This window comes from Sinocyclocheilus anshuiensis, unplaced genomic scaffold, assembly GCF_001515605.1.
Source record: "Sinocyclocheilus anshuiensis isolate Anshui unplaced genomic scaffold, SAMN03320099.WGS_v1.1 scaffold637, whole genome shotgun sequence".
Lineage (NCBI taxonomy): Eukaryota > Metazoa > Chordata > Actinopteri > Cypriniformes > Cyprinidae > Sinocyclocheilus > Sinocyclocheilus anshuiensis.
Genome location: NW_015539816.1, coordinates 1,842,464 through 1,854,701, shown reverse-complemented (window position 1 = coordinate 1,854,701; position 12,238 = coordinate 1,842,464). Strand labels below are relative to the sequence as shown.

At 37.1% G+C, this 12,238-nt stretch overlaps 1 protein-coding gene across 4 annotated transcripts in view; it reads left to right on the top strand.

Annotated features, from left to right (window-relative positions):
• LOC107683953 (E3 ubiquitin-protein ligase LNX-like) overlaps positions 1 to 12,238 on the top strand; it is a 45,309-nt gene that overhangs the window by 27,936 nt on the left and 5,135 nt on the right. For all 4 annotated transcript variants that reach the window (XM_016480047.1, XM_016480046.1, XM_016480049.1 and 1 more), the window contains 5 exons: positions 520 to 728; positions 1,910 to 2,299; positions 6,240 to 6,374; positions 7,989 to 8,166; positions 10,496 to 10,754. In XM_016480047.1, the coding sequence (XP_016335533.1) occupies positions 520 to 728; positions 1,910 to 2,299; positions 6,240 to 6,374; positions 7,989 to 8,166; positions 10,496 to 10,754 (1,171 nt within the window). The remainder of the gene's footprint in view (positions 1 to 519; positions 729 to 1,909; positions 2,300 to 6,239; positions 6,375 to 7,988; positions 8,167 to 10,495; positions 10,755 to 12,238) is intronic.

The following is a 12,238-nucleotide window of genomic DNA, read 5'->3' as shown; positions in this document are numbered from 1 at the left end:
TCGCTTTTCAGACCGATGAGCTTTGTAAAAATCGACGCGTTTCAGAAAGGCGGGGCATAGAGGAGAAACAATAATGTACATTATGTGGAAAATAATGTGTTTTTTGAACTTTAAACCACATAAACATTTCATTACACCAAATACACAAAATAATGTTCTTTTTAGCAACATCATATGACCCCTTTAATCGATTTAATGCATCCTTGCTTGTTTTTTGTTTTTAATCTGACTGACCCCAGATTTTTGAATGATAGAATATCTGAGTTAAGCAAATTAGTGGTTAAAATTAATTAAACAAATGTTAACTCAATCACCAAAATGATTACATTAATCTTGAATACAATTTCGGGAAGTCTTGGCCCTCCTTGCTTCCTCTGATGGATCAATGTAATGCTTTTTTAAGGCTAGTCATGTTTGGCTCTGCTTTGATCTGGACAGATGCCCTGTTTATGTAGCACAGAAAGTGATGATCATGTGGGAGTTCACTGATTACAGACGCTCTCTTTTTCTCTCTCTCAGTATTTGCATTACCTCAGCTGCATCATCTAATCCCTGATGGTGAAATCACCAGTATTAAGATTACCAGGGTAGATCCTTGTGAACCACTGGCTATCAGCATTGTCGGGGGCAATGAGACGCCTCTGGTTCGCATCCTCATTCAGGACATCTACAGAGAGGGCGTCATCGCTCGGGATGGAAGACTGCTACCTGGAGATATGATCCTCAAGGTGCGTATGTCTGCTAGATCTGATGTTACGTCACTGTACAGTAGGAGTGAATCGTCCTGGTTTTGATATCACATGTTGTCATGGGCTTCACCATCTGCTGTTCAGAGGGGAAGTGTGTGAGGATTCTGCATGTAAATTTGTGGAATGGACTTCTTTTCAAGTATAATTATTTTTGTTATAGCTTGTAACCGATAAATGGCCAATATATTAATAGATTAATAATATTAATAATTAATAAATTAATAAGATTAATAATAAAACACTAAAAACCACAGTTGTTTTAAATGAAGTGAATTTAGGCATCACAACTTGTGCAGTATTAAAATTAATATATATATATAATTCATTTAATTTTTTTTTTCAGATTTGCTAAATACTTAATTTAAAGGTATTGTTAATTTTGAGCATTAGACAATGGTAAAAGTAATCCAAATGTAAAAATAAAGGAAATGAGCATTAGCACCAATCAGCAGTCTGATCAATCAAAATGATATGCATCCCCAATGAGAAAGCTGAGAGGTCTAATTAATCAAATATGAAAATATTTAAATGAACACATTTGCAGCAAATTTGTCTTTTTCCAAAACTCAGAATTGCAGAAAGACAGAAAGTGTATACAGTATATTGTTTTCTGAGCCAAAACCTAATAATGCATGCAAAAACACTGAGCTCTGGTGCTCATAGTGGCAACATTAGTTTGAATCCGGCTTGCAACATTTTCGAATCACTTTCACCTTCCCTCACTGCTATAATTTCTCGTCCTCTCTCTACATTTATATTTACATTTATGCCTCTGGCAGACATTTTCATCCAAACTGACTTAATGCCTGATTATACCAAGGACAACTAATGATAATAATATAGTTTTAAAAATCATTCTACATTTAAATGAATAGCAGAATTTACACCACAACTATAATTATAATGGCACAGAGGAACTATATTGTTGGAATCACTTTCAGAATGATTTTTTTCCAACTGATAAACGATAAAAACATTGACAGCACATCCGAATCCATCCTTTAAAGAGAACGGCAGTTCCCTCCGAATTGAACCCATGACATTTTCATTGATTGCACCATCCTCTACTGTGAGCTTCAAAAATGCAATACAAAAATCTTACAAACATAAAAACATTTCTCTGGATTTCTCTCTCTAATCTCATGCTGTCCTCCCATCAGGTGAATGGTATAGACATCAGTAACGTGCCTCACTGTTATGCTGTGGCGGCTCTGAAGCAGCCCTGCACACTGCTACGGTTGACTGTTCTGCGAGAGCAGCGCCACCGTTACCATTCCCATCATCACTCTCCCACCGAGGCCTTCCCAACCCACACCCCCACCATCCGGGACGACAGCCTGCATGTGGTCCTTGTTAAGAGGGCTCCAGATGAACAGCTGGGCATCAAGCTGGTGCGCAGACCTGACGAACATGGTGTCTTTATCTTCCACCTGCTGGAGGGGGGTCTGGCCGCCCGCGATGGGAGGCTAAGGGTAGACGACCGCGTGCTGGCCATCAATGGCCATGATCTGAGATACGGCACCCCTGAGCATGCAGCACTGCTTATTCAGGTGAGCAGCATTATGGGAGAGGTTATGTGGTGAGTATTAAAGGGATAGTTTACCCAAAAATAAAAATTCTGTCATTAATTACTCACCCTCATGTCATTCCAAACCTGTAAGACCTTCGTTCATCTTCGGAACACAAATTAAGATATTTTTGATGAAATCCAAGAGCTTTCTGACCCTGCATAGACAACAATGCAACTAACACGTTCAAGGCCCAGAAAGGTACTAAGGACATTGTTAAAATAGTCCATGTGACATCAGTGGTTCAACCATAATAATTTGTGTAATAAAAAATAAATTAGTTCATTTGTGTTCCAAAGATAAATGAAGGTCTTACGGGTTTGGAACGACATGAGGGTGAGTAATTAATGACAGAATTAAAATTTTTGGGTGAACTATCCCTTTAAGGCCTGTGCGTACCAACAGACGAAACGGTGATAATGGCACAAACCAAAAGCGTAAATATGCATCAGAACTATTCAAAACAAATGCAATTCAAAGTCAATCCCTAAAAGTGTGCATACCTGAATGGAAATAAAATGCAGTCTTTTCAAGCAAAATATAGCCCATCTGACAACATGGATTTTGTTTGCTTTGATGCAAAATACAGTCTGACTGACAATAACCATGTTCATGCAGTAAACCTTGAATTGCAATGAAATTGCATCACCAAAATGCAGTTAAAACCCCTTTAAATGTTTTTTAAAGAGATGTGAGATAGTGAGAGAATTAGTTTTGGTCTTTCTTCATCCTCTCAGATTGTGAGAGGTGCTTTATTCTTTAGCTTCTTTTGTCTGTACAATCTCACATACATATTTTTCCACAACACAAGTAATGAAACCATTACTTTTATGGCTGTGTCCACTCACAGCATCAATATGTGACCCTGGACCACAAAACCAGTCTTAAGTCACTGGGGTATATTTGTAGCAATAGCCAAAAAAACATTGTATGGATCAAAATTATTGATTTTTCTTTCATGCCAGAAATCAGGATATTAAGTAAAGATCATGTTCCATGAAGATATTTTGTAAATTTCCTACAGTAAATATATCAAAACTTAATTTTTGATTATTAATATGCACGGCTAAGGACTTCATTTGGATAACTTTAAAGGCGATTTTCTCAATATTTTGATTTTTTTTGCACCCTCAGATTCCAGATTTCAAATAGTTGTATCTCGACCAAATATTGTCCTATCATAACAAACCATACATCAATGGAAAGCTTATTTATTCAGCTTATTTTGAAAAATTGACACTTAAGACTGGTTTTGTGGTCCAGTGTCACATATGAAGTTTTTCCAGCAATGCTACAACCAAACTGCCAAAGCTGATTTCATCAACAGCTTTTGTTCAAACATGACCTCTACAATAAATGTTTTTAAATTCACAGGACGCTTGTTCACAAAACAAAACAAAACAAAACAAAACCACCAGTTAAAACAAAAAGTCTCAGACTCATCTTGCCCCAGATGTGGTTTGGAACTAGCAGACCTGAGTCATATGTTCTGGGGATGCCCCAGATTAAAAAGTTTTTGGATAGACATCTTTAGAACATTTTCATCTATATGTAATAAAGATATGGACCCTGATCCCTTGACTTCCATTCACATATCAGCTAATCAGGTAGAAATCATTGCCTTCCCCCCGGTTGTGATTGTTGTATAATAATGAAAATCAGTAAAAAATATTTGAATAATAATAAAATGTGACAAAAGCAACAGCCAGGAAATGTATTTTTGATGCAGTGCTTCACTAATTGTTTGACATTTATAAAGCCTAATATTATTAGAAGTAATGCTAAATAATTTAAGCACTTTTATTGCTAAGCCTTTTCAGCATTTCAAAAAATGAATGTTTACAAAGCCATCTAATCCTAACTTGTGGCGTCTTATTCAGTGAATCATTCATTAAATGGTAATAATTACACTTTAACCCAGGAATTAGACTTAGTCCTGATTCAAAAACCAACTGTTTTGGTTCCAAATAAAACCTGCTGTTCCTTGAGCAGTATTGCAAAAGATGAAGAGCTTACATAAGGTCTGTGGCAGATTGTGGTTTCATCTCAGCGGTGAGAAGTGTGTCATAACGATATAAGAGTGTGTAAGAGAGTAGTGAGTGTGTGATTCGATATGTATTTCAGTGTGGTGGGTCTTTCCGAATGTTGTTATTCAGCTTGTTGCTTCCTGTCTGGTTCAGATTGGTCTCGAAGGAGACAAGATGGCCGCTCACAGCAGGAGTTTCTGACATAGATTAACTGCTGGCAGGAAACTGATTAAATTAGTCCAATTAGGCCGATAACAAGCTAAGCCCACTCATTTAAGAGGCAGCGACAGAGCACTGAACTCCCAAGAACTCCATAGGCTCTCAATGCGAGTGTGCACTTGAGAGCAATACAAGCTACGGGGTTGTCAAAATAAAGGGTTAATGAAGAAGAAAGCGGCTGGCGATGCACTCAGATGGAACGACAGGAATGGATGAAAAATAAATCAGAGAGGGAAAAACTAGAGCCTGTGCCCTCCTTCAGCTCACACATACACACAGACTGCAGAATGGATCCCAAATCTCCATATATATTAGTTTTTCTTCAGTAAGTACACACCTCTGAGATATAATCACACATTCACACTGAGCTGGAGCTGTATAGGGCATTGGCAGTCAGCACAACATCTGGTAATTGTGCTTGCTAGACGTCCGGAGAGTAATGAGACATTACACACACACTCTCTAGAGTATGAACGAACTATTTTAAATTCAGTTTTTGAACTGTTCGCTCCTCAGGGAAGTTGTTGTCCTCTGTTTGCTCTCCTGTGGAGTTCGGAAGGTTTTTGCAGTAGACAGATAATGTTAAGCCAACTTTCACCCACCATAACGCCAAAGGCCCCATGAAATCAAAATTGGAGTGTGTTGGCTTTTAGCCCATTCCTACAATATAAAGGCAGCTATATATTTTTATAATAAGATACATTTATACAGTGAAAAAATAAAATAAATAATATTGCATTTTTTCTGTGCACATTCAAGTTTTAATGCATTAATTATGCCTTGTAATGCACCTTATAATGCATCGTACAATCTCATGAATAATTGTAACCAAAGTTAATACATTATAACATATAAATTCATTGTTACAATATGAAAAAAACATGAAAAAAAAACATAAAATCATAGCTGTGAATAGAATCAAATAATCATGATTAATCTCATAATTTCTTAGCAGTCTTTAAAAAGATTTCATTCCCATTCAGATTTGAGTTTTAACTTATTTTTTATTATTTATATAAATATTGATGACTCATCTTGTGCTATACAGATTTTTGTCCAATCAAATGCTCTCTAGAATAAAATGTCCCTGTCAAGATAGTTATCTTTACACTTCTAGTTAGCAAACTTTTTCATCATCATTCATAAAACCTCATGCATTAACCTCTCTTAAGGCCTGTTCACACCAAGAAAAATAACAGTAAAGATAACTAAGATAACTACACTATTCAACATTTGAAGTGGATCAAAACCTTTCATCAAAGTTGTCCTAAAACCTAAAACCAAAATGTGTTCTTGTCTTAGGACAACTTTGATGAAATGTTATGATCCACTTTAAATGTTGACTACTGTATATTAACATTGACACCTATGGAAGATAATGTTCTGTTTATTATAAGCATGTTGCAGTTTTGTCGTCTGCCACTTTAAATGCTCAAGCTCTTTAAAGCAGGATGGATTCTGATTGGCTGTCATTGTTTTTGATCAATCATCAGCTGGAAAATCGTCCTAAAATTGATTACAACAATATCGTTCTACTATGCCATTATTGTTATAGTTGTGGTGTGGATTTCCCTATTTTCATAGACTTGGAACAATTGTTAAAACTTTAACAGGCTTTTAAACCCTAAAAATCACATAAAGCAGAACACTAATGCTATCTGCTATATGTTCTGCAGGCGAGTGAGGACCGCGTCCACTTCATTGTGTCCCGCCAGACTCACATCCCTACTCCGGACATCCTACAGGAGGCGCCGTGGAACATGGAGGGACCACCGCCCTACTCGCCTGTGGATATTGAGCACTCTTTACTGGTGGGTTTCATGAGCATAAGCCGCACACACTCTTTATTTCCCGTCCCTCTGCACCGCTTTACTAAACATTCTCTTATTGAGGAAAAAGATCTGAAAGCCTATTACTTCTACATCAAAGAATCAAGCAATCAGCCAGCGCACACACACACACACACACACACTCCTTTGAGACAGCCGTCTCCAAACCTATTAACAGAAGAAAACCCAGCAGGAGGAAACAGCCATGGCAGGCTGGATTTCAGTGCGTCTTCTAAATGGGATTTTCTGCTGCTCAATATCTGCACTGACAACTTCCCTTGTTCTAATAAAAGTCAAATTCATCGTTAGTCATTTCTCTCTTTCCTTTGCCTTGCAGAAAAAAACCCCCATCTCAGACCAACTTGTGAAGGTTTGCTGGTTTAAGTGTCAATGACAAATAAAGGCGCAGTCACAATTAGTTGTTCTGTGAATTTTTACACCAAATCCAGTCATTTGCAAAGTCTTTTTAAAGTTTTATTTATTTATTTCTATTTTTTTGGTAACACTTTTAAAGTCTTTATTTATAATGCATTATAAAAGTAGTTTTAATGCATTAATTATGCCTTGTAATGCACCTTATAATGCATCGTACAATCTCATGAATAATTGTAACCAAAGTAAATACATTATAACATATAAATTCATTGTTACAATATGCATTTTAAATTTGGTTATAATTATTTACAAGACATAAGGTATTACAATGTACATTATGAATAATTATAATGCATTATACCTTTTAATAATATTAATAATGCATTATACATAACAGCTTTAAGTAAAGTGTTACCTTTTTTTGGGTCACACCAGTTATTTTATTTTATTTTATAACCTGATCTAACCTTGCCTTGACATGAAAAGTCCTAATAATCTGATATTTTAAGAGACTTATTGACCTTGACACACAGTAATGCGGATCTGCAGGGGTCCTCTCTATGATGTAATTTCCTGTTGTTTTTCAAAAGGCCCAAAACCCCTATAAAACCAGACCAGAACAAACCAAACCCTAACATTACCTCTCTTCCCCATCTCTCTCTCTCTTTCTTTCAATCACTTTTTATTCTTTCAGTGACTCTTGTTCATTCTCTTTTACACACTTGGAGAGGTGGAAACATTCTGGCAGCATATCGTCAAAGGCTTTTCACTCCTCTGAATTAGACACAGCCTAACACACACACACACACACACACACACACACAGTCGCTCCAGCGATAAGCCGTCACGCTAACTCCAGATCTGATTTTTCTGTAGCCAGAGGCTCAGACCAAATATAAACAGCCCTTTTATTGAACTTTAATAACGCTTTTTATTAAGTTAGGACTTAGCGACTGTGTTTGTTGTTTTTGGAGTGGATCCAAGGCTAAATTTGGCTGCAGTCAGCAATAACAGCGTCCTGCAAGCTCACCATTCATTACAAACACACAAGCACACACACACACACGCTTCGGGCAGTCATGTGTTCAGATATTATTCTTTTTTTGTGGCATCAGGAAAGTGTGAATCCAGATCATAGGTTAATAAACGTCATAAAACTGAGTAATTTGCTCTGAAACTTTAGTGAATTCATCTTTCTCGTTTCCTGTCCCTCCATTTCAGGATTCATGCCAAAAGCCTGCATGTTACGAGAAGACGGTGACTCTGCTGAAGGAGCCGCATGATTCTCTCGGCATGACGGTTGCGGGTGGGATGAGCAGCAGGGGGTGGGATCTGCCCGTCTACGTCACCAACGTCGACCCCAATGGAGTGGTTGGACAAGAGGGCTCGATCCGCAAAGGTACAGCCTCACAAAGTGTGTTTAACCTATTCAGACACATCTGACAAAGCCACACACACCTGTTTCCAAGGTGCCCCTCTGATCTTTCCTCCTTTTGAATGCAAGTACACACACAAACAAAGACACACCTGCTACTGCATATGTATGACTGTCATCAGCCCTGCAAATATATGCACATAAAACACTAGAAAATGACACACTCCCACTCGTACACCTGCCATACTGCTAAATCTGTCCCTGTCATACACACAATTATCAGCTTCCGATTGAGCGTATGGAAGTTTTTCGAGTTTATTTTTGTCATATGTGACATGTATGTAGGCATGTGAAGTTGTGATCATGCACAGGTCGGTGTATGAAGGCAGTGGTTTAAGTGAGTGAGTGACTAAGTGACGTGACGTGGCCAAGTATGGTGACCCATACTCGGAATTAGTGCTCTGCATTTACCCATCCAAAGTGCACACACACAGCAGTGAACACACACAAACCGTGAACACACACCCGGAGCAGTGGGCAGCCATTTTTGCTGCGGCGCCCGGGGAGCAGTTGCGGGTTCGGTGCCTTGCTCAAGGGCACCTCAGTCGTGGTATTGAAGGTGGGAGAGAGCGCTGTACATTCACTCCCCCCACCTACAATCCCTGCCGGTACGAGACTCGAACCCACAACCTTTGGGTTATGAGTCCGACTCTCTAACCATTAGGCCACGACTTCCCCAAATAAAGTGTCTAGCAAATACAGACACACATGCAAGATCAAAGCTTTGAGTCTTTATATGCTGTACAAAGGTGTGGTAAGCCCAGTGTTTGAATTGAACCAGAAATTTCGTGAGGATCTGATATTTGGAAGAAAGTAGGTTTTAGAAAGTGCTTCCTGGTAAATTAGACACTAAGCTGGTAATAAACTACAGCTAGTTACTCTTTCCATTTTGTGGATTACTAAGCGCAACTATGTACAATAGAAACAGTTATCATAGAATAGTAAATGATTCGTAATGACGCTGAATTACAGCACTTTCGTCATTTCAATATGCATTTTCCTATCGCGTTAACTATGAACATTAGGTTTTAATTTATTAAAAATAAACAATGTATTTGTATTGAAAAATAATCTTACACACACACACAAATATGGGGTTGGTAAGATTTTTAACGTTTTTAAAATCTGGATGCATTTATTTGATACAGTAAAACAGTAATATTGTGAAATATTATTACAATTTAAAATACATTTTCTATTTTAATATATTTTAAAATGTAATTTACTCCTAAGATGGCAACTTTTAGCAGTCATTACTCTAGTCTTCAGTGTCACATGATCCTTCAGAAATCATTCTCATTATGCTGATTTGATACTCAAGAAACAGTTCTCATTATTATGAATGCTGAAAACTGTTGTTCTGCTTATTTTTTTTGTGGAAACTGTGATACATGAGGATTCTTTCATGAATAGAAAGTTCAAAAGAATATCATTTATTTTAAATTTTAATTTGAAAATATTTTGCAATGTCTTTACTGTCGCTTTTGATCAATTTAATGCATCTCTTGCTGGAGAAAAGTATTAACATTCAAAAAAAATAAAATAAACAAACAAACAACGCACATTACTGACCCTAAACTTTTAAATGGTAATGTATAAAAATAATATAGGCCAATAAGCTATGAAATGTCTAGATGTATGATTCTACAGATGTCTTACAGATGTCCGACAAGCTTTTTTTTATTGATTTGAAATGCAAAATAAAATAATGATCTCCTGCCATATTAACACATTTAAAGGGCACTACAAGTGGTGATTAGGGGGACTATGATTAAAAATAGGAGATCTTGACCTCCTCTAGACCCCCCGCAATTCTAACACTGGGTAAGCCTTTCATGTTTTCAATTAAACTCATATGGACAAGAGAGAAAGAGAAAGAGAGAGATGGTGTGTCTCTGTGTGTAGTGTGTCTAGTATATTTCAGTATGTGCCTCTGTCTCCCAGTTCTGAGTCTTTCACAAAAATCTCTCTCATCTCACCCTCAGAGGTGAGCGTCTGACTCTGTCCTTCTTTCTTGTTTTCGGTCTTCAATCTCTGCACTCTGTTGACATTGTCATATTTACATGAAGAATTATTACTACATTTATAAAACAATATGAAATAAAAATGACCTAATTTACATTCCAACTCCATTCTTGTATGCTCATTATTCTATTAAAAATTGAGGGAAAATAAATAGAAATCATATCTACTCATCAAAGAAGTATGTCCTATCAATGCAACTCTGTCATGCAACAACAGATCTGTTACGGTCCTGTGATCCCCATAGTAATGTGACTATCCCGTCTTCTAGGTGACATCCTTCTAAATGTAAATGGGCTTGACCTGACGGGTGTGACTCGGAGCGAGGCCGTGGCTAACCTGAAGAACACCTCGTCCCCGGTGGTCCTGCGGGTACTAGAAATGAGACCCCCAAATGAGAGCTCCCTGGACTGCATACTGCCCCTGCATTCCCCCTGCACTCTCTCGCCCTCTTCACCCGGAGATATCAAACTACCCCCGCCTAATGATGATTACTCCCCCCTCTGGGTGTCCTGGCTCCAGCTGCCCAGGTACATTGAGCAGAACACACACAAAAAATAGACATACATTATTTGAATTAATGTTGTCTCTTTATACATACATATACATATATACACATATATATATGCTGTTTTTCTATTGTGTAGGTTTGATCTTTCCCACTTTCCACCCATTTTCTTCCCTTCTCACACCAAATCTGTGGAAATTCACTCTGATGGAGTGTGAAAGTTCTTAACTTCCCCAATTATTTCATATGCATTATAATTGAGAAAGTTGTGTGTAGGGGAGAAAGAGAGCGCGACGGGAGAACAGAGCAGGGTTGAGGAAAGAACAGGTTTAGATGCCTGAGAGTGTGACGGCTTTAAATAGACCTTTCTCTTCCATTCCCTGAACTTTTCCTGCTTAGTTCTGTTTCTTTCTTTCTTTCCTTCACACATTTGTCTGCTCTCCATTTCTTCATCATCTCATTTCACAGAAGTCCACTTTAAATCTGAGCTCTGAGCTTTCATGCGGTTAGCTGTCAGACATGGTTGATATCGAGATTTTAAATATCTATAACAGTAGCATTTTTTTCAGAGCCTGTAAGTCTTTAAATACAAATCGAGCCTTTCAGTGCTGCTGGCCATTAGAAACTCACTTATTTCCCCAAGATATCCATAAGCTCCCTTTGAACCTTTTATTTATTGTGAATTTCTCTCTTGCCTCTAGCTCCTGAAATGCACCCCATTTAACTGGATAGTTGATCAAAAATGATAATTCTGTAAGGCTCAATTTGTTAGCATTAGTTAGTGCATTAGTCATCAGGTAATAATTAACAACAATTGATTAATCTAGGTAAATGATAATTTACATATAGCACTGTGGGTAACCCGACTGTATCTCATTCACCTTTCTTCTCTCCCATTGCTTTCACATTGCTCTTGTTGTTGTTTTTCCTTTTATTTTTTACAATAATAATAATTTATACAATATAATTGATACCAAATGTATACTGTATATGGAATGTAATCAAATGTATTCATATACTGTATATACAGAAATTAACTAATTAATCAAAATGTCTTTTTAATAATAATAATTACAACAACAACAAGCCAGTTTAAATCGTATTTATACTGTATTAACTATCACAATCCCTTTTCTTTTTTTATAATAGTAATTAAAAAATGTATAATTTAGCTTACTAATTTATACAACTGTTTAAAATGTCAAATGTATACAACATTTTATACAAATGTTTAAAAATATATTAATTCTGTCGGCACCAATAGCCTTGTGGGCAACGTGCCGACATATCGTGCCATTATGCTACAGGCGGCCCGAGTTGGAATCCCGGTTCAAGGACTTTTCCCGATCCCGACCCCCTCCCTCTCTCCCACTTTGCTTCCTCTCTCCTCTACACTGGCCTATCATAATAAAGTCAAAAATGCCAAAACTAAATATTTTATATATATATATATATATATATATATATATATATATATATATATATATATATATATATGTGTGTGTG